Source organism: Phyllopteryx taeniolatus, chromosome 3, assembly GCF_024500385.1.
Source record: "Phyllopteryx taeniolatus isolate TA_2022b chromosome 3, UOR_Ptae_1.2, whole genome shotgun sequence".
Lineage (NCBI taxonomy): Eukaryota > Metazoa > Chordata > Actinopteri > Syngnathiformes > Syngnathidae > Phyllopteryx > Phyllopteryx taeniolatus.
In genome coordinates, this window is record NC_084504.1 from 8,148,561 (window position 1) to 8,175,798 (window position 27,238).

Here is a 27,238-nt window from a genome sequence, read left to right on the forward strand (position 1 = left end):
TATGACAATGGGTTGGTAAATCCAGTCGAGATCAGGAGTGTTATGAATGTATTGTTGCGATATTTTATTTGCTGTCCTCCAGAAGGCGCTTAATGAATGTTGTGACATGCACGCAAAATGCTAATACATGACCAAACAAAATGTGTAGTTTGCCCACAAAATACTAACTGGTGGGTTTGTTATCTTCCGGATTAACAACTAAGCAAATGGCGCGCACGTTTGCTAGAAAGTGCAATTCCTGGTGTCCTTAAGGCAATTGTCTTTTCTTATTCTATTTTTATGAATAGCCTGCAATGCAATGCTATGCTCAGGTGTTTCAAACTCTTGTTCCATGTGCCCCCCTTTTAACTTTGAGCACCTGCCCCTCCAGACGTGTCTGCACGCCCCTGGGTCTGAGGTGTGTTCCGAGTGTATTTGACCCGAAAATAGGGTCCGAAACGAGTCGGGGCCGACAATCATTTTGAGTACTTTTTTTCGATAGTAAGCAACACTGTAACTTTAAATGAATTAAAAAGAGGGCGTGTCCTCTGCGTTGATGATTTGAATATTCAGTAGTTGCGCGGGGCAGGACTTGTCGGATGTTTTTTCGTTCTGTGAAGACTAGAGCGAGTGTGAGTGAGTGAGAGAGTGAGCGTGTACGCGGTTACTGGTTGTGGTTCGCGTCAAGCTCCAACTATCATTTGGACATGGAGCTGCACATTCTGGACCACCGGCTGCGGGTCACCAGCATCACCAAGAGCGGCCTGGCGCACTTCACACACCCGCTCATCAAGTTGATATTCCTCCGCCGCCGGACCCGGTAAGCGGGGGCAATTGATTACCTCGACTTGCAACCCTCTCCCGCTGCTTCATTTAGGATAAATCACGTCAATTAGTATATTTATTGACGCTTTCAGCGCGTCGTGTTGACCAAAGGACCAGTTTCGCTTGAACACGGATAAACTATTGGAATGTAAATGTGTATTGCATGTGCTAAAATATCATGTTTTGATGAGGCAACAATTGCCTTTGTCGCCTGGGAAATTTGTGATTTTTAAACCGCTCTCGTCTTTCACAGATCGCCTGTAGTCATGTTCCCCACAAAATGAAAGTTTGGAGGGTCCCCTTACATTCTGACCGCGGTTATCAGCCTTGTGTGTCGTCCCCGCCTCGGTGTGTGTGAGGAAATTTCCTCCTCCCGAGTGGTCACGAATGCAGCATTTTTAGCACGCCGCACACCAGCTCATCGTTGAAGCCACGCCCGCCGACCCCCATTGGCTGGCCAGTGTTCAGTAGAAAAGTGATCCAATCAGACACGCTGAGTCATGATGACGAAACTCCCTCAGTGAACGCGCCTTCATTTGTTCATTAGGGCTTCGATGCCGTCTCAATCACCGTTTTGACGACTTTCAGTAGTCAAAAAAAAAACAAAAAAAACCAACTTTGCAGATGTGTTTATCCTGGTGAAAATTTGCGTTTAATTTCAATCTCGGGCGTGACTTTCAAAAATTGGCCCAGTGGTTCATCCCAAAATTAAAAATAAATTCAGCCCAGGAAGCCCGTTGCAATGTGAAGTTTGGTAGGGATGGCCATCATGAGTAGACCCACAAAAAAAGTCTGAAGAAGCCATGCCGGAAAAGAGAGGATGTCAGCCATTTTGGTTTGAAGTTGTCATTTTAGGCTCATTTTGGCCATTTCCATTGGTCCTTCAAACTCTTCGAAAAGGTTTTGAATGTTGAGACCCTGAAGCCCGTTTCACTAAACGACATGAACTTTTGTAGACATACCTATCAAGAGCAGACACACAAAAAGTCTGAAGAAGCCATGCCCAAAAAGTCAAAGGAAGTCTGCCATTTTGGTTTGAATCAGCCGTTTTAGGCATTTTGGCCTTTTATAGAGGTCCTTCCGTCACAAACTCCTAGATTTAGTCTGATTGCTACCAAGTTTGAATCACATATACTAAACAGATGTATAATGCTAAATTATGACCATGCAGGCAAACTTTTACAAACAAACAAACAAACCGTGTTCAATACCTTAAATAGTAATGTCCTTTTAAAGTCCACGTAGGAATTAAAATTAAACAAAAACATATGCAGTACGTGTTATTTTCCAGACGATCCTAAAGTTGACCCAGTGAGGAAAAGCTGGTTTTCCTTGACTTAAGTTTTTTTGTTCATCTTCCCCCTATCAGGGCCCCTCTGCCATTCATTAGCGAGGAGCTCCCAGACAACTCCTGCCAAATTACTGGAAAGCAGAGTACATACACAGTGTAATGGCATTCTGGGCTGAATGGCCTCCCTGTGTCCTTAGTGCTCATTGCTAGTTTGTGGACAAAAGAGTCTGGGTGCCTACGGGAAGTGAACAGAAATGTGTATGCATAGGTTATGTATAGGCTGCTACAGCAAAGCAAAACAAGGCCAAAAAATGCGCAAAAGCAGAATTTAGGAAGAACTCAAGGAACTGCTGATGTCAAAAGTAGACTTTACACCCATCTGATTGTCCTGATCGGTATTGGCCGATAATTAGCATTTAATGGTGATCGGCTGATCGGCTTTAATGTCATAATTCGCCGATCATTGATCGGCTCCGCAAAAGACATTTACTCCGCGTCGCCGTCCTGTACAGTATATTTGAATTCAAAAGCTAGTTTATGTTTAGCCTTGTCACGTGTCTTTTGACGTAGTACTGTAACTATCTGACAACCAATAAAGTTATTTAAAAAAAAAAAAAAAAAACATGTCTGCGACAGACAACGTAATGCGTGGATCCGACTACAAGACAAAAAAGTTTAAGCCACTGCAGCCACTTTAAACATTTAATGTAGTGATTCTTTCCTGTACCAATAGAGGGAGCCCGCATACCACACTTTCAGAATCATTAGTACAGTATAGTATAGTATGGCTATGTAGTTTGAGGGAGGATTTATTGATGATAGCCCAAGTGAACGATGTTCCAAGATACTGGGTGACATTGAACATATTGAAACACACTTTTTAAAGTATTCCTTAGCACCTCCTCTCGCTGCCAAGAAATGGGAAACAATCATATAAGATCACTTTGATGAAACGAAAAGAAGCATTGCTCGTTCACACAGTTTCTTCAAATAGGAGGCGAAGCGTGCTTGCATCAAGCTGTTTATTTGTCACTCCCAGTTGAAACTTACTGTAAAATTGACACAAAAGAGAATTAACATTGTATATTTAAATACCAAAATGTTCAACCAAACCACATTATTTAATCTAACAGTCCGCTATCTTAAGGCCAACATAAAATGTGAATTGCCATAGATTGGCTAATGGAAATTAGCATCGATGTTACGGTAATGCTAAACCATCCAGCAACTGTCCTTGGAGGAATAGATGTCTATTATTGATATTTAAATGAACTACTGTATACTGCTCATATTATACATGAGCAGTCGGTTTCATTTCCTGCTCTCTGGTTATCATCGTCCTTGGACCAAGAGGAAGGTGAAAAAAGTTCTACAGGAAGTAACACAATGCAGCGTCCTAGCTAGTGCTGCCGCTTAGTCTTGTGTTGTCGAGACACACACAAACACAGGGCGACGAGGATTACTTGGATTTGTCGAGTCAGCGGTTGGTCGGGCTGCGGTGTGTGGACGAACAGGAGGGTGGAGCATCCTTTAATCTCATGGAGACAAAAAAAAAAAAAAAGTCCACAACAAATGTTTTCTTTTGGGCGTTTCCAGCCTTAAACCCCGCAACAATTCGTGGATATCCCTTCTCCTTTGCTGCTTAGCCCAGATACAAGCCATTGTTGTTTTAGCAGTCACTATAAACGATATTGCGGATTATCATTTGCGCTATATCACGGATTTGTAAGAAGTCATTTTTTTCAATTGTTTTTTACAATATACAAGAAAATCCAAATGTAGAATTCCACATGTTCAGTGTAAAAGGAATCTTTGTTGTAGTGGCTGTAGATGGCTGACATAGAACAGGAAGTTATGGAAATGACTTCAAAAAGACAACACCATAAAAATAATGATTGTATTCACTATGAAACAACTACAGTCAGGTAAGTAATTCAAAAACAGTGATGTGGAGTTGCCACTGAGGAAATGATACAGAGATGTGTGTGTCTGTATGTATTTTTGATTGTAACATTTTGAATATGACAGCAAGCAATGAATGGTGCTTTCAGATGCAAGTTCTTCAGTATGACCGAGAGCCCTGAGAACTACACTCTCGTGTTGGATGAGGAGGGCTTCAAAGGTACAACAACAACAAAATATGCACTTCAGTTTTATACTATGTATTCTACCAAACGTGGACAGTATTTTTTTGTAGCAATTAAATGGATTAATTATTTGATATATAAATAATGATTCAATTACTATGTATTTAAGTTAAAGAAAATTTGTACCCCCCAATTGAAATTTGAAAAGAAACTATTCTAAAATGTTAAATGCAAATCTATTGTACTTAAGTACAACTGAACTGTATGTAATAATGTGTACTTTTGTGATTAAAATAAATTTAAGCCACTGTCACATCATGCAGTTTGAACATTTAATTCCCCTCCCTGAGCCGTCACCTTATTGTGATGAAGGGGTTTGTGTGTTCTAATGATCCTAGGAGCTGAGTTGTCTGGGGCTTTACGTCCCTGGTAGTGTCACCCATGGAAAACAGGTCCTAGGTGAGGGACCAGACAAAGTACGGCTCATAGACCTCTTCTAATGATGAATATAAATGGACCTAGCTTTCCCTTGCCCGGATGTAGGTCACTGGGGCCCCCTTTTGGAGCCAGGCCTGGAGGTGGGGCTTGAAGGCAAGCGCCTGGTGGCGGGGTCTGCACCCATAGGGCCTGGCCGGTCACAGCCCGAAAGGGTAACGTGGGTCCCCCTTCCCATGGGCTCACCACCTGTGGGAGGTGCCAAAGAGGCAGGGTGCGTAGTGAGCTGGGTAGCGGCTGAAGGTGGGGATCTTTGCGGTCAGATCCCCGGCTACAGAAGCTGGCTCTAGGGACGTGGAATGTCACCTCTCTGGTAGGGAAGAAGCCCAAGTTTGTGTGCGAGGTCGAGAAGTTCCGACAAGATATAGTCGAGCTCACATCCACGCGCAGCTTGGACTCTGGTACCAGTCCTTTTCCTTTCTGCATTTGCCCATGGTGAGAGGCACTGAGCAGGTTGCTGAGGCAAAAACTCGGGCATGGGAGGAGTTTGGTGAGGCCATGGAGATAGACTTCCGGGCGGCTTCGAGGAAATTCTGGTCCGCCATCTGGTGTCTCGGGGGTCTCACCAAGGTGGTTAGAAAGCTCCACGGTGGCAGGGCCCCGGGGGTGGATGATATCCGCCCGGAGTTCCTGAATGCTCTGGATGTGTTGGGGCTGTCCTGGTTGACATGCCTCTGCAACATCACATGGACATCGGGGACAGTCCCTCTGGATTAGCAGACAGGGGTGGTGGTACCCTTTTTAGGAGGGAGAGTGTGTTCCAACTATAGAGGGATCTCACTCCCTAGCCTCCTTGGTAAGGTCTATTCAGGGGTTCTGGAGAAGAGGGTCCGTCAGAAAGTCAAATCTCAGATTCAGGAGGAGCAGTGTGGTTTTTGTCCTGGGAGTGGAACAGTGGACCAACTCTACACCTTCAGCAGGATCTTTGATTGTGCATGGGAGTTCCCCCACAACCACTCTACATGTGTTTTATGGACTTGGAGAAGGCGTTCCATTGTGCCCTTTGGGGGGTGCTGCGGGAGTATTGGGTGCGTGACCCCTGATACGGGCTGTTTGGTCCCTGTACTACCGGTATCAGAGTTGGGTCCGCATTGTCGGCAATAAGACTGCGCAATCACCGATTCTGTTCATTACATTTATGAACAGAATTTCTTGGCGCAGCCAAGGTGTTGAGGGAGTCCGGTTTGGTGACGAGAGTATTACGTCCCTGCTTTTTGCAGATGATGTGGTTCGGATGGCTTGATCAAACCGTGATCTTCAACTCTCGCTGGACTGGTTTGCAGCCGAGTATGAAGTGGCTGGGTTGAAAATCAGCACCTCCAAATCTGAGACCATGGTCCTCAGTCGGAAAAGGGTATTGTGCCCCGTCCGCGTCGAGGAATAGATCCTTGATCTTGGGGTTTTGTTCATGAGTGAGGGAAGAATGGAGTGGGAGATCGACAGATGGATCGGTGCAGCGTCTGCAGTAATACGGACTCTGTATCGGGCTGCCGTGTTGAAAAAGGAGCTGAGCCGAAAAGCGAAGCTCTCAATTTACCGATCGATCAACGCTCCTTCCCTCACCTATGGTTACAAGCTGTGGGTTGTGAACAAGGTGTCAGACAGTGTCTGGGCTCTCTCCCTTACAGATAGGGTGAGAAGCTCGATCATCCGGGAGGGGCTCAAAGGCGAGCCGCTGCTCCTCCGCATCGAGAGGAGACAGATGAGGTGCCTCAGGCATCTGGTTAGGATGCCCACTGGACACCTCCCTGGTGAGGTGTTCTAGGCTCGTCCCACCGGGAGGAGGCCCCGGAGACGACCCAGGACACGCTGGAGAAACTCCGTCTCCCAGCTGGCCTGGGAATGCCTCGGGATCCCACCGGAAGAACTGGACAAAGTGGCTGGGGAAAGGGAAGTCTGGGTCTTCCTACTCATGCTGCTGCCCCCATGACTTGACCTCAGATGAGCAGAAGAAAATGGATGGATGAACATTAGTTTTTTTTTTTTCACATGCCCACGTACCACTATAAAACTCAAGTCAAGGCACCACTGTATTTTAAATATCCATCCATCCATTTTCTGAGCCGCTTATCCTCACAAGGGTCGCGGGAGTGCTGCAGCCTATCCCAGCTATCTTCGGGCAGCAGCACCCTGAACTGGTCGCCAGCCAATCGCAGGGCACATACAAACAAACAACCATTCGCATGTATGCAAATCTTCCAATCGTGTACATTCACATATCAGTCATTAAAATCTGTGCAGCTATGTTGTGGTGTTATGATAAGTGTGTTGACTTTGCACGCACGCAGAGCTGGAGTCCTCGGAGCAGCTCCAGACGGAGAGCTCGGTGTGGCTGCCGCTCAACGTGCTCAACAACGCCAACGACTCGGTCAGCTCGCAGGCTCTGGGCGTCACCAAGATCGCCAAGTCAGTCATCGCGCCGCTCGCCCGCCAGCACGTCTCCGTCTTCATGCTGTCCACCTATCAGACCGACTTCATCCTGGTCAGCCCACACTTTCACCCAGCTGGGACCCTTCAGTTGGCTTTATGCTCATCCATCCATCCATATTCCGTACCTCACTGGGGTCGCGGGCGTGTTGGAGCCTATCCCAGCTATCTTCGGGCGAGAGTCGGAGTACACCCTGAACTGGTCGCCAGCCAATCGGAGGGCACATATAAACGAACAACCATTTGCACTCACATTCACACCTTCAATTAACCTACCATGCATGTTTTGGGGATGTGGGAGGAAACCTGAGTACCCGGAGAAAACTCACGCAGGCATGAGGAGAACATGCAAACTCCACACAGGCGAGGCCGGCTTTGAACTCGGGTCCTCAGAACTGATGTGCTAACCAGTCGCCTACTGTGCCGGGCTTTATGCTCAACCCCTACCATTCATAATCCTTTTGTTGTGTGAAATCACGGTTGCTTTTAGAAAAAAATGCTAAGCAAAGTTTTTTTTCCAAATATGCATTTATTTATTTATTTATTTATTTATTTTTAAGTAATCTTTTTTGATGAGGAGAGTTGATATTTTAGATAAAAAAAAATTTATTTTTTTTTTAAAAGGAAAAACATGAGTCAATTATTTCAAACAGTTTTTTGGTAGAATTTGTTTCATTTTTGCAAAAAGTAATCTTTGTTTTTGTAAAGTCAGATATTTTTCATGTGTTTTGGGGGGTGGGGGTAGTTGATATTTTACCAATAAAAAAAGCACTAAAACATAATTTATACTAATAAATATAATTTCTTCGTTGGGAAAACAATTCTGCTTTTTAAATATATATATTTTTTAAAAGTCCTTTTTGGTGGGAGGCAAGTTGATATTTTCCTGATTTATCCAAGAAAAAATGTTGTTTAAAAAAAATACAAAACAAAAAGTCAAAAGGTATTGGGTATTGTTCCCTCTGTATGGTCAGTGGTGTGAAAAAGTGTTTACCCCCTTCCTGATTTCTTATTTTTTTGCATGTTTGTCACACTTAAATGTTTCCCATCATCAAACAAATAATAGTCAAAGACAACACAAGTAAACACAAAATGCAATTTAAAAATGTTTTTTTATTATTAAGGGAGATAAAAAAAATCCAAACCTACATGGCCCTGTGTGAATAAAATGATCTCCCTGTCAAAACATAATTCCAGTTTGTCATACCTGAGTTAATTTTTTCTAACCACACCCAGTTCTGATACTGCCACACTTGTTCTCAATCAAGAAATCACTTAAATAGGACTTGCTCGTCAAAGTCAAATAGACCAAAAGATCTCAAAGGCTAGACATCATGCTGAGATCTGAAGAAATTTAGGGACAAATGAGAAGGAAAGTAATTGAGATCTATTAGTGTGGAAAAGGTTATAAAGCCATTTCTAAAGGTTTGGGACTCCAGCGAACCACAGTGAGAGCCATTATCCACAAATGGCAAAAACACAGAACACTAGTGAACCTTCCCAGGAGTGCCCGGCTGACAACCCAAGAGCGCAGCGACGACTCATCCAAGAGGTCACAAAAGACCCCACAACAACATCCAAAGAACAGCAGGTCTCACTTTGCATAAGAAAGAGTGGCAAAAATGGCCTGCATGGCAGAGTTCCAAGATGAAAACCACTGCTGAACAATAAGAACATTAAGGCTTGTCTCAATTTTGCCACAAGATATCTTGATGATCCCCAAGACTTTTGGCAAAATACTCTGTGGTCTGATAAGACAAAAGTAAAAAAAAAATTTGGGAAGGTGTGTCTTCCATTACATCTGGCGTAAAAGTACCACCGCATTTCAGAAAAAAACATCATACCAATGGTAAGATATTTTGGTGGTAGTGTGATGATCTGGGGCTGTTTTGCTACTTCAGAACCTGCAAGACTTGCTGTTATAAATGGAACCTTTAATTCTGCTGTCTACCAAAAAATGCTGAAGGAGAATGTCTGGCCACCTATTCATGACCTAAAGCTGAAACGGACTTGGGTTCTACAGCAGGACAATGATCCAAAACACACCAGCAAGTCCACTTCTGAATGGCTGAAGAAAAACAAAAAGAGACTTTGGAGTGGCCTCGTCAAAGTCCTGACCTGAACCCTATTGAGATGCTGTGGCAGGACCTTGAAAAGGTGGTTAATGCTCTAAAACCCTCCAATGTGGCTGAATTACAACAACTCTGCAAAGATGAGCGGGCCAAAATTCCTCCAAAGCGCTGTAAGAGACTCATCGCAAACGCTTGATTGCAGTTGTTGCTACTAAGAGTGGCCCAACCAGTTATTAGGTTTAGGGGCCAAACACTTTTTCACACAGGGGGGTGTAGGTTTGGATGCCCCCCCCCACCCACCTTAATAATAAAAACTTTACTTGTGTCATCTTTGACTAATATTTAAATTAGTTTGATGATGGGAAACATTTAAGAGTGACAAACATGCAAAAAAAAAAGAAATCAGGAAGGGGCAAACACTTTTTCACACCACTGTTAGTGGGCAGTTGCCATGTTGCAAGAAAATAAGAAGAGAATAAACTCATCTTTTTTTGGTACTGACCCATTGACTTTCTAGCAATTCAAAAGGTGACAATTGGCCAAATTAAGTTCATCCTACATTTTAGGTTTACCCTAAAATTTCACTACAAGACCCAATATGCTAAACTTTTTGTTCGGGTCATTTCCCAATGGGGAGAAGCCGTTTTAGTAGTTGGCAGTGAGGTCAAGCAGCGTGTGGTGTTTTTGTGCAGGTGAGAGAGAAGGACCTGTCTGTGGTGGTCAGCACTCTGGACGAGGAGTTCAACATCTACCGCGAGGTCGGAGGAGAGTCGCTCCTTGTCCGCGGCTGCGACGTCGCCAACGGCCTCCACGAGAACGGCAAAGAGGGTGAGCCCTTGACTCGTTACGGTCATAACACTGATTGTTCCGGATCTTGGGGGGGGGGAAATAAAAAAATCCAGCGTCTGACATTACCGTCGCATCCATTGAACAGCTGCTTGGTGCACCCTATTTTATTACACCCGCCAGCTGCCAAGTCGCGGAGGCGAATTTTCTCTTTGCGTCCGGTGTCAACGCATTGTAAGTCACCATCGCTTCCATGGTTGCAAATAAGCTACACTTCTTACAGAAGTGTCACATAGGGAGGATGAGGAGTGGATAGGTGAAGATGATATCAAAGCAATGCTAATTCTAAGCTAAAAAAATTGAATTCATAAAATTTGCAAATTCAATACAAATTAATTCATCGACAGATATTTATGATGATCGAGTCAAATCTCATATACTGGTACTTTGATTCAGGCTGCGACTGCGTCCGCCATTACAAGGTTGATGTAATAAAAACAATAGAATGACAATTCTTGAAGCCATATTTGATTAACAATTATGATTATGACTGTCACAAGGTAATGTTCTTGACAAAGTTTTGAAAATATGGAAAGTCAATGAAATTTGGACAAATTGTTCTGGAAGTGAATTTTTATAGCTCTGAGTAATTGTTTTGCTTTGCGTGTTTTTTTTTCGATCGTCAATTGGAAATAGAACATTGAGTGCCATACGGATTGTCAACAATGCACATGAAGTTATACTTCAAATTAAAGGTCTTGATGACAGTTATTTAATTATTTTGGCAAATATGATGTCATAATGACCAAAAAAGAAAAACAAAAAGGATCATGTCACCAACCGCCCCCCTCTTCTTTTGTTGCCAGCCGTGCAGCCCACACTTCACCCAGTGCTCATCCCCCAGAACCGGTTCTGCGTCATGTCCTTGGACCCGGACACGCTGCCCTCCATTGCCACCACGCTCATCGACGTGCTGTTTTACTCCGGCAGGTGAGGCAGACAGACAGACACACAGGTAGACTGCAGTGCTGCTCTTAGAACACAAGATGGCAGCATAGCTCAAGATTTAGCAACAGAGGAAGTGCATCTGTACCTAATATTGCGGCCAGTATCTGTATAATCCAGGATGTATATATAACTGAAATGAGCCAATTACTTTTTTTTATGGGTTTACACATGATAGACATGTTTTGCGGCTGAGTTATTGGATTTGTTGTTTTATGGTGACTCATCCAATTTCGTCGCCATGTCCCAACCACACGGAATTACCAAAACTCAAATTTTGGGCAGTTTTGCGCTGTCCGCCTGTCTAGTACAGGTATATGTAGTTCAAATTTGGGAGGAGTTGGACAAAATTTCTAAATTCTAAAGCAGTGATTCTCAACTGGTGGGTTGGGACCCAAAGAAGGGTCGTGGACCCGTTTTAGGTGGGTCGCAGACAGCTCGTAAAAAAATCAAGAAAAAAATTGACATGTATTCCTATCCTGATATTTCCGGTACAGTACAGAAGTCTACTAAGTTCCCACAAGGAATATAGTGACAAGAACTGTTACAGCCTTGTTCTTTAGCCACAAGTTTACTGTAAACAAATACAGTGCAGCTCAGGTTTCGGCTGGTGGACATCATGCCAAGCAATATGCCTTTGGGGGTACAGCAAACTCATTTGAAACGGCAAAATATTATACTGTACATGTTTTCAGAGCCTATTTTAAAACGAAAAAAAAAACCATTGTTCTTAACTTGTATGAAAGTGTGTCACGACTTTGTAACAATAGGAAAATGCGGGTGATAACAGTTGTGGGAACCACTGCTATAAAGGACCCCTCAAATGACTAAAGTGAAAGCTTCAAAACCAAAATGGCCGGCGGCTTCTCTCTTTTCCAGCATGGGTCTCCTCGTGATAGACACGTCTACCAAATGTCATGTTACTGAGTCAAGTTTGTCTTTCAAGTACTGTTCCCATTAAATTGTAAAGATATTCTGTCTTTTCTAGGGCTTTTTGAGTTTTTTTTTTTTTTTTTTTTTTTGGTCTACTCATGATAGATATACCGACCAAATTTCAAGTGGCCATGTGATATTGGCTTTGGGGGCTTCATTTGTCAAACCATTTTTGTGGTTTGACGGCTCATCAAATTTCGCCGCCATGCTCCAATCACACCCAATTACAAAAACAAAAATGTTTTGTGTTTGTCTAGTCCCAAAGAAGATGAGGCGTCAGGTCCCAGGCCAGACTTGGACCGGATCAAATTCTTCTCCTTCTCCCTCATTGACGGTTACGTCTCCCTTGTCATGGACACAGACGCTCAAAGACAGTAAGTAACTAATCGCTGTCATGCTAACACCCATTAGATTTATTGATGACTCGAAAGGGTCTTTGATGTTGGCGAAAGCAAGTGCCTTTGGTTTTTGTCAAGGTCTAAATTAGATTCAATGCAAACAGCACAATTTACAATCTAGGTTCATAGAAGGCTAAATTGTCATCGATGTTCATGTAAATTTGTTATCTTTACTGAAGACTAAAGTGTCTTTGATGTTTACAAAAACATGTCGGTTCATTGAAGACTAAATTGTCTTTTTTAACAAAACTAAGCACCTTAGGTTCATTGACGAGTAAATGAACTTTGAATGAACCCCCCACCACATATATTGGGTTCATTTAAAGCTGGAAATTGTCTTCGATGTTTAAAAATGGTCTTTGATGATGAAATAAATATGTCCATTAGGTTAATCGAAGACTAAATAGTCTTGGGTTAGTTTCACTGTCCAGACTCCAGAGCATTTTTGATGCTTCCAATAACACAAGTTAAGACTAGATTCAATTCAAACTTGTCTTTGATGGGGAAAAAAATTAGGTACATTTAACAGTCTAAATTGTCTTAAATGTTTACAAATTGTCTTTGTGAACACATGCTGTTAGATTCAGTGAGTATGGAATTGTCTTTGACAGTTGCAAAAGCATTTTAAGGTTCTTTGCTGCTTACAAAGCAAGTATGTCAGGTTCACTGAGGACTCAAAATTGTCTTAATATTAAAATAACACGTATATTCGGTGCACTTAATGATCCAAATGGTCTAAAACAGTCATTCTCAAGCGATGGGTCAGGACCCAAAAGTGGGTCGCCGACCCATTTGGGTGGGTCAAGGACTCTCACGGACAGCTATTAAAAATGTACATACATTCACCGTGTTTAGATTTTTTCGATACGGTACAGTGGGGTACCGACTTCCCATGCGGAACTTATTAGCTTTTTCTGTAGTCTCTAATTTTCTCCATAAACAAACAATGTAGCGTCATGGCTACCAATAGGCTATTGGCGGTACTTTATAATAATTTGAAATGGTGTTTAAAAAAAAAAAAAAAAAAAAACATTGTACATATGTTTTCAGGGACTATTTAAAAAAATAAATAAAAATAAAAATAAATAAATAATAATAATCTTTGTTGTTCTTAACATCTACAAAAGTGGGTTGCGGCTTCGCAACAATAGGAAAATGCCGATCCCAGGGGGACAACAGTTGAGAACCATTGGTCTAAAATGTTAAAACAAATTGTCTTTGATGTTTATGTAATCACGTCCTTTAGGTTAATTGATGACTAACTTGTAAGTGTGTTTGCTTCACTGATGACTCTTAAACTCTTTGATGCTGTCAAAACATGTATGTTAAGTGCATTGAAGAATCAAATATGTCTTTTAAGTTTAATGTAGAAATGTTGAAGTTCATTTAATTTGCAAAAATGTGTGTTAGCTTCACTGAAAACTGAATTGTCTTTGATGCTTACAAAAGCACGTATGTTAGGTTCATTTAGGACTCAAAATGGTCTTTGATGTTCAAATAATATGTACGACTGGTGCATTAAATGGTCTTAGATGTTTACAAATTGTCCTACTGATGTAGACTCGTCCATTCGTTTGATTGAAGACCGTAAATAGTTTTTGATGCGTCCAGGTTCCCTGCCGACCTCCTCTTCACCAGCTCCTCCGGGGAACTGTGGAGGATGGTGCGCATCGGCGGACAACCGCTCGGCTTCGGTGAGCAAGTGCTCTCTTGTCTCGTCAGTCATTTAAAGAGGGACTCCCAATGTTGCTGTTTGTTTCAGACGAATGCGGCATCGTGGCTCAGATCTCCCGGCCGTTGGCCGATTGCGACATCCCCGCCTATTACATCAGCACCTTCAGCTTCGACCACGCTCTGGTGAGTGGATGCCGTGATTCCACCACGAATCTAACTGGTGACCAATCGTGAGTTCGCATTTGTGACTCGAAAACCAAACTCACTCCTTTGTTGAAGGCTTCTGTTTTGTCATCCGGGAGTAGACCAGTCGTGTTACACAGATTTGACTCACAAGTGAGGTGACGAGCACATTGGAAAACAAAAATACAGCTTTCTTTGATGTTGACAAAACGGAAATTGATGAAGTTAAATTGTCATTGATTCTTTTTAATTTTTTTTTTTTTTAAATAAAATCCGAGTATGTCTGGTTCTTTGAAGGCCAGTCTTTGATAAATAAATTAAATAAAATCTATGTCAGGTCACACTAGTTTGTCTTTGATGTTTATAAACACATAGTGTATGTTTATTCATTACGAATAACTTTGGCTTTGATGTTTGCAACATGTCTATGTTACATTTGTTGCAAACTAAATTGTCTTTTTTTTAATGGCCCAAAAATTTCTTTTAAGTCTCATTTACTTTAAATTGTCATTGATTTTTATTTTAAAAAACGACGACAACAACAAAACAGTAGGTCTGGAAGATTGAAGACTAAATTGTCCTTGATATTTACAAAACATGCACGTTAGGTGGATTGAAGACTGAATTGTCTTTGTTTAAACATCGATGCTTCAGTAACTTTTTACAAAAACACTTAAGTACACCTGCTTCATGGAAAAGTAACTTGTCTTTAATGTTTACAAAACTTGTACCCCAGGTTCATACTTCCATTTTCTGTACCACTTTTCCTCATTGAAGACTACATTTTCTGATGCAAAAATGTGTACGTTAATTATCTTTGATTTTTATAAAACTGGTACGTTTGGTTTTGATTATTAAAAAAACCAAAACAAAAAAAACACATTAGGCTCAGTAAAGACTACATTGTCTTTGTTCACCATGACAAGCCCTACATTCGGTTAATTGCATGAGCAATTTTAGCAGTTTTTTTTTTCTGCGTATTATGGTAATGCAAGATCATGGTTAGTCGACTATTGCAAGATGTGAGTGGTGTCACGGAAAGCCGTGATTAACAGGAAGCGGGGTGTGTATGTATTTTTAGCGCGGAGTAGGCTAACCTTAGTGCTTTTAGCGGCCCGTGATAAACTCAAGTAGTGACACCCCACTCCCAGCCGCGGAACTCTATGCGGTTGTCGGTCTGACGCAACAGCCAAGGTTGAAGAAAGTTGAGGTTTTCCCTCATCGAGCACTCGCACATAATTTAAAAAAGTAGGAAAGGGGAAGAAATAGAACAGTCTGCATGAGTCATGATTGATATCCACGATTAGTATTCGAATGCAGCTGGGAGGTGACTATTAAATGGATTAGTCAAGAGTATTTTTTAAATTCCGCTGAAATTAAGAGTGAATTTATGTGTAAGTCTTGACCCTTGTGTACGTTTGTGTGGGCTTTTCTGATAAACGCGCAGTTTCCATTGTCTCCGTCAGAGATTTGAACAGAAAATTATGCATATTCGAAAAGGAGTAGGAAGAAGTAAAACCTTTATTTCTACCCATACTTCTACTTCTTTATAATCCTATAGAACATCAATATAGTACTATAATATGATAATATAATAACAATAATAAGTCGGAAATATTTATATCTACACATCTTTATTCCTATATACACTAATGATGTGTGGTTCAGTGAAAACTCTTAAAATGTCCTGATGGGTAAGGGTTTCAAATTAGGAGGTCAAGCATGGGGTAGGGTTTCAAATCCTGGTGTACAGACATGGTTAAGGCTTCAAGTTAAAGTTTGAAGCCAACGACTAACTTGAACTTAAAACAAGGGTATTTCAAATCAGGGTTTCAAAACAGGGTTAGGGTTTCAAATTAGGATATCAAGTGTTGGGTTGGCCTTCAAACAAGGATGTGGAGACAGGGTTAGGGTTTCAAGTTAAGGTTTAGAATGAGGGCTATGAACAAGGTTTTAAGGTTTCAAGCCGGGTTTGGCCTTTTAAATTAGCGTGTCAAGCAAGGGAACGGGTTTCAAACCAAGCTGCGAAGACAGAGTTAGGATTTCAAATTACGCCCTGAAGACAGGGTTATGGTTTTAAACGAGGGTTAAGGTTTTAAATTAGGATGTGAAGTGTGGGATAGGGTTTCAAACTCAGATTTCCAAAGTAGGATTTGAAGCCAGAGTTAACATTTCAAACAAGGGTTAGGGTTTTTAAAGGGGGTTGTTTCATATTAGGGTTTTAAATTAGGATATCAAGTTTTGGCTAGGGTTTGAAGGCATCATAGAAAACTGAATTCTTTGTTTTTGGGAGGTCCCCGAGGAGGACATCGCCAGCGTGAGCGACATGCTCCACAAGCAGAGGATGGACCCGACCACCGGCTGAGCCCTGACAGCCCTCGCCCTTGCAGGAGCGCAAGAGCGCGGGAAATGCGTACTGACACGGTCAGGTTTTTTTTTTTTTTTTTTTTAGATGCAGTTCTCTCAAAAATGTAGCCAACGTACTAAAAGCATGGGGTTAAGCGTCTTTTTTTAATAGGTCAGCATTTTGTAAGTTGGTAAAAAAAAAAAAAAAAAAAATAAGACAAATCACCATTAGCAGGTCAATAAGTCTTGTTTTATTTGCACAAAATTGATTTTGGTGAATATCATGTCGGATACTTTTTGGGTACATTTTGTATGAGCTGGAGTGTTGTGCAAAACGTAACTGTAATAAAAGACAAATTTATCAAAACTTGAAAGATGGGTGTCTTTTTTTTAATTTTTTATAACAGTCATCCGTAAAATAAAATCGAAATAATAATAAATACTGCCCCCGCGACCCGACCTCGGATAAGCGGTAGAAAATGGATGGATGGATGTAACCGATGTATGAACTTTTTTGCTGTCACAGTGCAGCACGCCTCTCCCCCTCTCACACTCGCTCGGCTTGAAGACGAGAGAAAATGCCTTGTTTTTACATAATTAGATGTGAAACGTTAACACTACACAACAATAATATCCTTGTGAAAACACTGTCGGGGCACATCAAGGAGAACATTTTTAGCAGCACATTTTAGAGAACATACATTATTAACAGCGTTTTAACATTGCGTAAATTGTATCTATGAAATTATAAGACTATTATACAACATTTTAAAGTTGTGTAAATGATCTTTGTGCAATACACATTTATGCAACTGTTAATTTACCATTTTCTAATAAAGGACTTTTTACTGTATTGTTGACAGCTTCTTCTTCTTCTTTTCCTTTCGGCTTGTCCCGTTAGGGGTCGCCACAGCGCGTCATCCTTTTCCATGAGAGCCTATCTCCTGCATCCTCCTCTTGAACACCAACTGCCATCATGTCTTCCCTCACGACATCCATCAACCTTCTCTTTGGTCTTCCTCTAGCTCTCTTGCCTGGCAGCTCCATCCTCATCATCCTTCTACCAATATACTCACTCTCTCTCCTCTGGACGTGTCCAAACCATTGAAGTCTGCTCTCTCTAACTTTGTCTCCAAAACATCGAACCTTGGCTGTCCCTCTGATGAGCTCATTTCTAATTTTATCCAACCTGGTCACTCCGAGAGTGAACCTCAACATCTTCATTTCCGCCACCTCCAGCTCTGCTTCCTGTTGTCTCTTCAGTGCCACTGTCTCTAATCCGTACATCATGGCTGGCCTCACCACTGTTTTATAAACTTTGCCCTTCATCCTAGCAGAGACTCTTCTGTCACATAACACACCTGACACCTTCCTCCACCCGTTCCAACCTGCTTGGACCCGTTTCTTCACTTCCTGACCACACTCACCATTGCTCTGGACGGTTGACCCCAAGTATTTAAAGTCCTCTACCCTTGCCATCTCTTCTCCCTGTAGCCTCATTTTTCCCCCACCACCCCTCTCATTCATGCACATATATTCTGTTTTACTTCGGCTAATCTTCATTCCTCTTCTTTCCAGTGCATGCCTCCATCTTTCTAACTGTTCCTCCAGCTGCTCCCTGCTTTCACTGCAGATCACAATGTCATCTGCAAACATCATGGTCCACGGGGATTCCAGTCTAACCTCATCTGTCAGCCTATCCATCACCACTGCAAAAAGGAAGGGGCTCAGGGCTGATCCCTGATGCAGTCCCACGTCCACCTTAAATTCTTCTGTCACACCGACAGCACACCTCACCGCTGTTCTGCTGCCCTCGTACATGTCCTGTATTATTCTAACATATTTCTCTGCCACTCCAGACTTCCGCATGCAGTACCACAGTTCCTCTCTGGGTACTCTGTCATAGGCTTTCTCTAGATCTACAAAGACACAATGTAGCTCCTTCTGACCTTCTCTGTACTTTTCCATCAACATCCTCAAGGCAAATAATGCATCTGTGGTACTCTTTCTAGGCATGAAACCATACTGTTGCTCGCAAATACTCACTTCTGTCCTGAGTCTAGCCTCCACTACTCTTTCCCATAACTTCATTGTGTGGCTCATCAACTTTATTCCTCTATAGTTGCCACAGCTCTGCACATCACCTTTGTTCTTAAAAATGGGCACCAGTACACTTTTCCTCCATTCCTCAGGCATCTTCTCACGCACTAGAATTCTATTGAACAAGCTGGTCAAAAACTCCACAGCCACCTCTCCTAGATGCTTCCATACCTCCACAGGAATGTCATCAGGACCAACTGCCTTTCCATTTTTCATTCTCTTTAATGCCTTTCTAACTTCCCCTTTACTAATCATTGCCACTTCCTGGTCCACCACACTTGCCTCTTCTACTCTCCCTTCTCTCTCATTTTCCTCATTCATCAACTCCTCGAAGTATTCTTTTCATCTAGCTAGCACACTGCTGGCACCAGTCAACATATTTCCATCTCTATCCTTAATCACCCTAACCTGCTGCACATCCTTCCCATCTCTATCCCTCTGTCTGGCCAGCCTGTATAGATCCTTTTCTCCTTCTTTAGTGTCCAACCTGCCATACATGTCATCATATGCCTCTTGTTTTGCCTTTGCCACCTCTACCTTTGCCCTGTGTCGCATCTCAATGTATTCCTTTCGCCTCTCCTCGGTCCTCTCAGTGTCCCACTTCTTCTTAGCTAACCGTTTTCCTTGTATGATTTCCTGTACTGTGAGGTTCCACCACCAAGTCTCCTTCTCTCCTTTCCTGCCAGAAGATACACCAAGTACTCTCCTGCCTGCTTCTCTGATCACCTTGGCTGCAGTGGTCCAGTCTTCTGGAAGCTCTTCCCGTCCACCGAGAGCCTGTCTCACCTCTTCCCGAAAAGCTGCACAACACTCGTCCTGTCTCAGCTTCCACCACATGGTTCTCTTCTCTGCCTTTGTCTTCCTAATTTTCCTCCCCACCACCAGAGTCATCTTACACACCACCATCCTATGCTGTCTAGCCACACTCTCCCCTACCACTACCTTACAGTTGGTAACCTCCTTCAGATTACATCGTCTGCACAAGATGTAATCCACCTGTGTGCTTCTACCTCCGCTCTTGTAGGTCACCCTATGTTCGTGCCTCTTCTGGAAAAAAGTGTTCACTACAGCCATTTGCATCCTTGTTGCAAAGTCTACCACCATCTGTCCCTCCAAGTTCCTTTCCTGGATACCGTACTTACCCATCACTTCTTCATCACCCTTATTACCTTCACCAACATGTCCATTACAATCTGCACCAATTACGACTCTCTCTCTGTCTGGGATGCTCAGAACTACATCATCTAGCTCCTTCCAGAATTTCTCTTTCACCTCTAGGTCACATCCTACCTGTGGGGCATAGCCACTAATCACATTACACATAACACCCTCAATTTCAAATTTCAGCCTCATCACTCGATCTGATACTCTTTTCACCTCCAAGACATTCTTAGCCAACTCTTCTTTTAAAATAACCCCGACTCCATTTCTCTTCCCATCTACACCATGGTAAAATAATTTAAACCCTGCCCCTAAACTTCTAGCCTTACTGCCTTTCCACCTGGTCTCCTGGACACACAATATATCAACCTTTCTCCTAATCATCATGTCAACCAACTCCCGAGATTTTCCTGTCATAGTCCCAACATTCAAAGTCCCCACATTCAGTTCTAGGCTCTGTGTTTTCCTCTTCTCTTTCTGCCGAAGAACCCGCTTTCCACCTCTTCTTCTTCTTCTTCTTTGACTTTGACTTCGACCCACAGTAGCTGGATTTCCAACAGCGCCCTGCAGGTTGACGGCGCCGGTGGCGGACGTTGTTAACCCGGGCCACGACCGATCCGGTATGGACTTCTTTGGATGAACGCTCATATTTGTTTGGCAAGGTTTTAAGCCGGATGCCCTTCCTGACGCAACCCTCTGCATTTATCCGGGCTTGGGACCGGCCTACAGTTTGCACTGACTTGTGCCCCCCATAGGGCTGCATTCTGTATTGTTGACAGCGTTATCAATAAAAATTTTTTAAAGGAATTTGCGTTCATGTATGTATTCTGTGAACAGTGGGCCTTCGCATATTTGCAGTTTGCTCTTTGCTAATTCACCATTTCTCAGATTTTTGAAGGGAACCTATTGCCCGTATTTGCAGAAAATAATTTAACCTGATCCCCCGCTTCTTTTAAAAAAAAATTTTTTTTTTTTTTACCCAATCCCCTCTTTATTCACTTGGAAGTGAAACAAATTAAGCATAGATCCATATTTTTAGATTAGAAAGTGAATTTTGGGCGATTCTGTGTGTAGGCGGACGCTGATGTATCAGTGAAACATTGATAATCATCAACGATGCTTGACACATATAAGAGGTCACGTGTTGGAATTTTGGTGTGTCAGTGGGAGTGTTCAGTCCAATATGAATATGATGATGATTATATACGTATAAGTTGGCTTCCTTAAAAGCAGGTCGGGTCATAAAAAGACGCGACAAGTGACGTGAGGAATACAGTAGGACAGAAGCTATGGCTTTCACGCTCAAGACACTGCACTTTGGTAAGAACTAAATATTCATTTCGAAAAAATTTATTGTATACCCTTTACATTTTCAGCATTTAACTTTTGTACTTAAAAAAACAACACAATTTAACTCATTCCAACTCTGGTCACTTGTTGGATTCCTTCAAATTTCCACTTTTTCAAAATTGACAATTTTCTTTTTCCAAATGATTTTTTTTTTTTTTAAATAAATAAATTTATTTATTTATCCTGAACAGATTTTGCACATGAAAAATGCCAACCCTTCTGGCAACTCACTTGATGACTTTAAAAAAATTCAACCCTGCAAAACTGCAGTGATACATTTGCCTGACATTGGTTCATGCAGCTTGGGTTCAGTTCCCCCTCAGTGACGTGAATGTGAGCGTAAATGGTTGTCTGTGTCTGTGGCTGCCTGGTGACTAGTTCAGGGTGTAGTCCACCTTTTCTTCGAAGTCAGCTGGGATAGGCTGCAGCACCTCGCAACCCTGAACAGGGTAAGCGGTGTTGAGAATGGAAAGATGAATAATTGGAACTGTGAATATTATTTAGTTTTTTTGTAGTTTGTTTTATTTTGTATTTTATTTACAGCACTTTTATACTGCAAATTAACTAATTACTGTCCAATCATTGAATTACATGATCACCAATGTACTTCAAAACTCTTAAAATTTACCCCCTGAGAAAAAAAATTACTTTAATTACTTTAAGTCACTTTTTTTCTGACAAATGGTTTTGATTCCTTGTTTTTTATTTTTAAAAAAATACACATTTTGCAATTTGTATTTTTTTCAGCGTGTTTTAAATTGTGCACAAACATTTTACTCACTGCATTACTTTGTGTTTCAACCCCAGAACATACCTAATTAAATAAAAAAAATTTGTACCACATTTTGCACGTGAAAACACATTAACCCTTAAATCTTCTTTTTTATCTAAAAAAAAAAAAAAGAAATTCTTATTGTTTTACTATCTGTATTGAATCGCCTAATGCTTAATATTTAAGTAACGTGTGTCTGAATTTGCCCTTTTGCTCAGCGCTGCTCGTGACGCTCGTGGCACTTCAATGTCGCCCGGCACTCCTCGGGGCCATCCGTTGCGAGCACTCCTTCTCCATCCTCAAGTCACTCACGAGAATGCTTAGCCTGGAAACGGCCCACCTGCTCAAGGAATATGTAAGTGTGCCTGGTTGATAGATACCCTCACCCATGAGTGTGAACCACAATAATATCTCAATAAACAGTTCAGGGGCGTTTTGAGACAAACTTTTCCAAATTCTGAGCTTATCAAAATGCATCACGACAAATCACGTGACTTCGCTCGCTTTCTGTTATTGGCCATGCAAATGAATGTAAACAGAAATATTTGCTTTACGCTATGAGCAATATCTTTATTCATTCATTCATTTTTCGTACCGCATACCCTCACTCGGGTGGCAGTGATAATCTGCTGAGTCACGATTTTAAAGCGCATGACCAAAGAGAATTTGACATAATTTACAGTATTTTTAGCACTCTGTGGCATCATTTACAGTAAGGGGCATTGTCGTTTACGTTGATGATTGCTCCACCATCTTTGCACAGCTGCTGTGGATGTCTCACACTGCCGGGGTAGCTGGAGTTTATTAATCACGTTTACTAATGTGATTTCACAACCGTTGTCCCTGTACTTATCTCAAAAGATTGAGCTTCCTGTTTTTCATTTCTTGCCTGAAACTCTTTTGGAATCCAAGTGAATTGATACAGCTTTCAAATGCAATTAGAAAATTAGGCTATAATAAACGATGAATCATCAAACAATATAAACGCTATGTTCCCCAACTTGGAAAAGTCAAACATCAAGGGTACGAAAACAAAAGATTTTTAGGGTTCCAGACCATTTTTGGACATTTTTGAACACATGCTCCAGGAACCGCATACAGTTCATGGTCCTTATTTTAATGACTATGTCCTCATTAATTCTACCCTGCCTCCCCCCAGATGGCCTTCCACGGCCTAAAAGGCTCACCTTCCGACATCCCAGACTACTCCGTGATGGGCTCCAACTTTTCCGAGCAGCTTCAGGACATGTACTCCCGGAACGTGGTGTTTAACCAGCAAATTATGAAGGTGGAAGAGTATCAGATGGGAGACTGGGGCAACCCAAAGAACGTTGCCGAGCCTCTAAACCAACTCAAGGGGACTCTTTTCAGGTATAGCAACATTTTGATGCAATTGGCCCAGCAAATCTACCCAGAGGTGGTCCTGACAACGGTGGAGCCTCTGCACCAGATCCACAATCACAGTTGGGCCAAGAAGATGTACGGCTGGAAGGTCATCATAGGCCTGAAAGACTGGATCACCGAGGTCCACAACGTCCTGGAGGTGACTCAGGGGCCCTGTGACAACCATACCGCTGGGGCTGAGCAGGCCTGATGGTGGTTGAAGAACTGTCGGAGGATGTTAGCTGGACCCCAAAATCCAGCTCAAGGAGGTAGCTGGATCTGAACTGTGTTTCACTGCTGATTACTGTGCTATGCTTTTCTGAGGACTTCCCAAGAGAAGTGTTGTGGGGGAAAAAACTCTGACCCCAGAAACTGTTCACAGGGTGTAGACCTTTGACCAGAATCCAGTTCCCGAAGGTAGCTAGATATTTGCCACTGCTGATTCCTTCTAACTGAGAGTGCAGACCTCCAAGCAGAATCAAAATCCAGAATGTTGCCAGTTCGTAACTGGTACTTTCAATTACTTTATTAGGTACCAGTGTTACACAGAAAGTGTTTTCTCCGGGTACTCCGGTTTCCTCCCACATCCCAAAAACATGCATGGTAGGTTAATTGACAACTCTAAATTGCCCGTAGGTGTGAATTTGAGTGCGAATGGTTGTTTGTTTCTATGTGCCCTGCGATTGGCTGGCAACCAGTTCAGGGTGTACCCCACCTCCTGCCCGATGATAGCTGGGATAGGCTCCAGCATGCCCGCGACCCTAGTGAGGAGAAGCGCCTCAGAAAATGGATGGATGGATGGATGGACGGACGTCTATGCCCACTCCTGGGGCAGTAAGTGAAGAGGTCCGGTGAAGTTGTGGAAAAATTCAAATCCAGATCCAGAAGCTAGTCGCATATGAAGAGTTCTGCTGAGGTTGTGAAAAAAAACGACCAGACATGGAACTCAGAGGGTGCGGATTCAGAAGGTAGCCTGATACTTTCCACTGTGGATTCCTGCGTTGTTCTTCTATGATAACTCATTTTCCCCACAATAAATTCTTCCTTGGTCCGCAGGCCAACCCTCTAAAGAGTTGGAACAAGGAATCAGAGGGTGCAGATCTCTGCCAAGGCCCCAGAATCCAGAGCCAAAAGCTTTGTCAGGTCCAAACCAATCTGTGTCACCTTTTTGCACTTTCCTTTGATGTCACTGTTGTTCTTTTGTCACCGTACAATATTATGATCATTTAATTTAATGTTACTACTTATGTTATAGTTGTATTTATTGTTATAAATTAAAGTGCCAAGTTTATGTATAGTTTTTTGTTCCTTTTAATGATTTTGTTGTTGCTTGTGTAAATATTGTCAGCCACACATATGAACAACAAAATTGCACTTGGACATAAGACACGTTTATATGGATATTTGCCTCTGTAATAATAGACTATCCTAACGAAAATCATCAGCGATACGCAGCCATCCTTTAAATGTGTAAGGTATACAATATTACACCTCCTTATTAGACAATTATTCTTACAAAAACAGTACGTCACAAAGTGTTTGGCAAAACACAAGCAACTGTAATTAGACTTCCCGGTAGTATCAAGAATGGACTTATTTGCATTGGTTTTTGTTGTCATCTTACGCAAAAATGCAACTGTTGTCATTTTTGTGAGTAGAAACTGAGATTGAATACATGAAAAACACCAAAATCGCACTTAGACATCAAACAGCCATAAATAATGATATTGTCTTGTGTATCGATTCAGAAGCTTAACAAAAATCGTAAGCGATACTTAGTATTGAGTAATACCAGGGCCAGCTCACCCATAGGGCAAGAATAGCAAATGCTAAGGGGCTAAACATCCGGTAATAATTCACAAATAATATAGAGTACATTAAAACAAATTATGAATATTAACTCTTAATTTCAAGTCACAATGTTTCAACATTAAGGAGAGGAAAATGGGTATGTGAAATAGTTTGAAATCTGTCACGAATGGATTGAGACTGGACCCAAGAGCAGGCAGAGGCTGAGAAGTTGCGATGAACAGTTTGTTGAAAAGGGAAATGGAGATGGTCCTTGAGATGCGCTGGCGGGTTGTTGAGGCAGAGAACGCGTGGCAGGTATTGACGAGGACAGGCGGCGTGGTGACAGAAATCCACTTGACGGGGCACGAGGAGGAAACACTGAGGACAAGGAAAAACACAAAGGTCAGAACGATGACTAGGAATTGCGTAGCTTACTTGGAGACTGGGCAGCTGTTGTAATGCTGGAGAAGCTGCAATACTCTGGCGAGAATTTCCAGGATCAGGCAGGCTTAAATGCAGGTGGTAACGAGGGCTGATTGGTGACAGGTGCGCGGCCGAGGAAGTGCTGGAAAGAGAGCGGGGAGGGGGGAGAGAGAGAGGGCACAAAGCGCTACCCAGGCTCCAACAATAGTACTACAGGGCAGCTCATGACAAAATCAGCCTATACACACACACACAAACATATATGTCTGTGTGTGTGTACTGTATATATACAAGATATGCCTTAATAATTTAATGTTAAAACAACAGGGACGGCTTTATTATTCATTGTGGAGAAATGTGGGGAAAAAAAACTCGAAGGCTGATGCTTGATGTTTCCGTTACTACCTACAGTTATTTACAATAGCACATCATGTTACCAAAAGTTTAAATAAATCTAATTTAAATGCAAATGCACTTGAACTTCGACCAGTTATGAACTGATGAAGGAATGCAACTCTTTGATGAACTGTCAAACGAAACTACTGATTGCAAAAATTAATTGGAAATTACGTTTGACCCAACAGTATGTTAGCTTTTCCATTGTTGTTGTTATTGTAAACATGCAGCTTCTTCACTTGAAAAAGAGGGATTCATCCACCAAAGATTTCACTCAATAACAAAGAAACTTGTATCTCTTTTTCAACTTTAACCTAATATCACTACAAATCAAATGACCAAACAAGTCCTGTCTCTTCCTCCGGCTGATCGTGATTGGTACCTTCTCGCTCTCTGTGAGGGGATTTGTGATTATATTGATGTGAACCCAGAGAACCTTGGAAACATGTCAAAACGAGGGAAAGAGCGATAGTTTCCTTTCCTGAAAAACGGTATTGTGGCCGAGCAAAGGGGCACATCACACACATAGGGGCACTTAGAATAAAAGGGAGGAGGTTCCTCTGCGCCGAAGTAACAAAAGATTTATTGTTTCCTAACCCTTATTGTCACAGTTAAATGTTAGATTACAAACGGCACAAATTAAAGCTGCACATGCTGATGAATGGGACCTCGGACCTCCAGTTTTCATGTCGAATACTTGAAATAACCATCAAATTTGGACAGCATGCCCCACCTACATTATAGGGCATCGGTGAAAAAAAAAGTATTTTCACACTTTCCAGGGGGCGCTACTGAGTACGTTTTGGGGAAATACAATATCATGGTTCCCTCGTGCGCGCAACGATGACCGACTTGTTAGCAAATCTGTCTCACGGTTCTGAGGACTTGGGTTGAAATCTACGCTGGTTTTCTCCGGGTACTCCGCTTTCCTCCCACATTCCACAAACATGCATGGTAGCTTAATTGAAGACTAAATTGCCCGTAGGTGTGAATGTAAGTGCAAATGGTTGTTTGTCTATATGTGCGCTGCGATCAGATGGCGACCAATTCAGGGTGTAGCCCACCTCTCACCCAAATAGAGCTGGGATAGACTCCAGCACGCCCGCGACCCTAGTGAAGATAAGCGGTATGGAAAATGGATGGATGGATTCCCTCGTGATGGTCATTAATCAAGCTGGCAAAGAGGCTGACAAGCTCAGATATGTTTCCCTAATTATGTCATTTTGGTTTGTTCCGCCTGCAGGATGATTAATAGTTCCACGCTGATAGAACTGTCCCTTGACAACACCACATGGATGGGTCACCACTTGACTCCAATCATGCTTGAATGTGTGGACAGATGGAAGGAGGCGAAGACCTTC

At 42.2% G+C, this 27,238-nt stretch overlaps 1 protein-coding gene across 10 annotated transcripts; it reads left to right on the forward strand.

Annotated features, from left to right (window-relative positions):
• Positions 1 to 546: 546 nt before the first annotated feature.
• castor1 (cytosolic arginine sensor for mTORC1 subunit 1) lies at positions 547 to 24,564 on the forward strand. Of its 10 annotated transcripts, none has more exons than XR_009787628.1 (11): positions 548 to 799; positions 4,147 to 4,217; positions 6,966 to 7,159; positions 9,869 to 10,004; positions 10,829 to 10,952; positions 12,158 to 12,274; positions 14,061 to 14,155; positions 16,449 to 16,579; positions 22,103 to 22,239; positions 23,044 to 24,235; positions 24,324 to 24,564. XR_009787628.1 is itself a non-coding variant. In XM_061766835.1 (9 exons), exons 1-9 carry the CDS (start codon positions 687 to 689, stop codon positions 16,474 to 16,476), a joined length of 1,008 nt encoding a protein of 335 aa, XP_061622819.1. In that variant the 5' UTR covers positions 548 to 686; the 3' UTR covers positions 16,477 to 16,613. The 10 variants fall into 10 exon arrangements, 5 of the variants coding, with proteins under 5 accessions (XP_061622822.1, XP_061622819.1, XP_061622817.1 ...); XR_009787627.1 differs by having other exon boundaries at positions 23,044 to 23,172; positions 23,256 to 24,564; XR_009787626.1 differs by having other exon boundaries at positions 23,044 to 24,564.
• Positions 24,565 to 27,238: the final 2,674 nt, after the last annotated feature.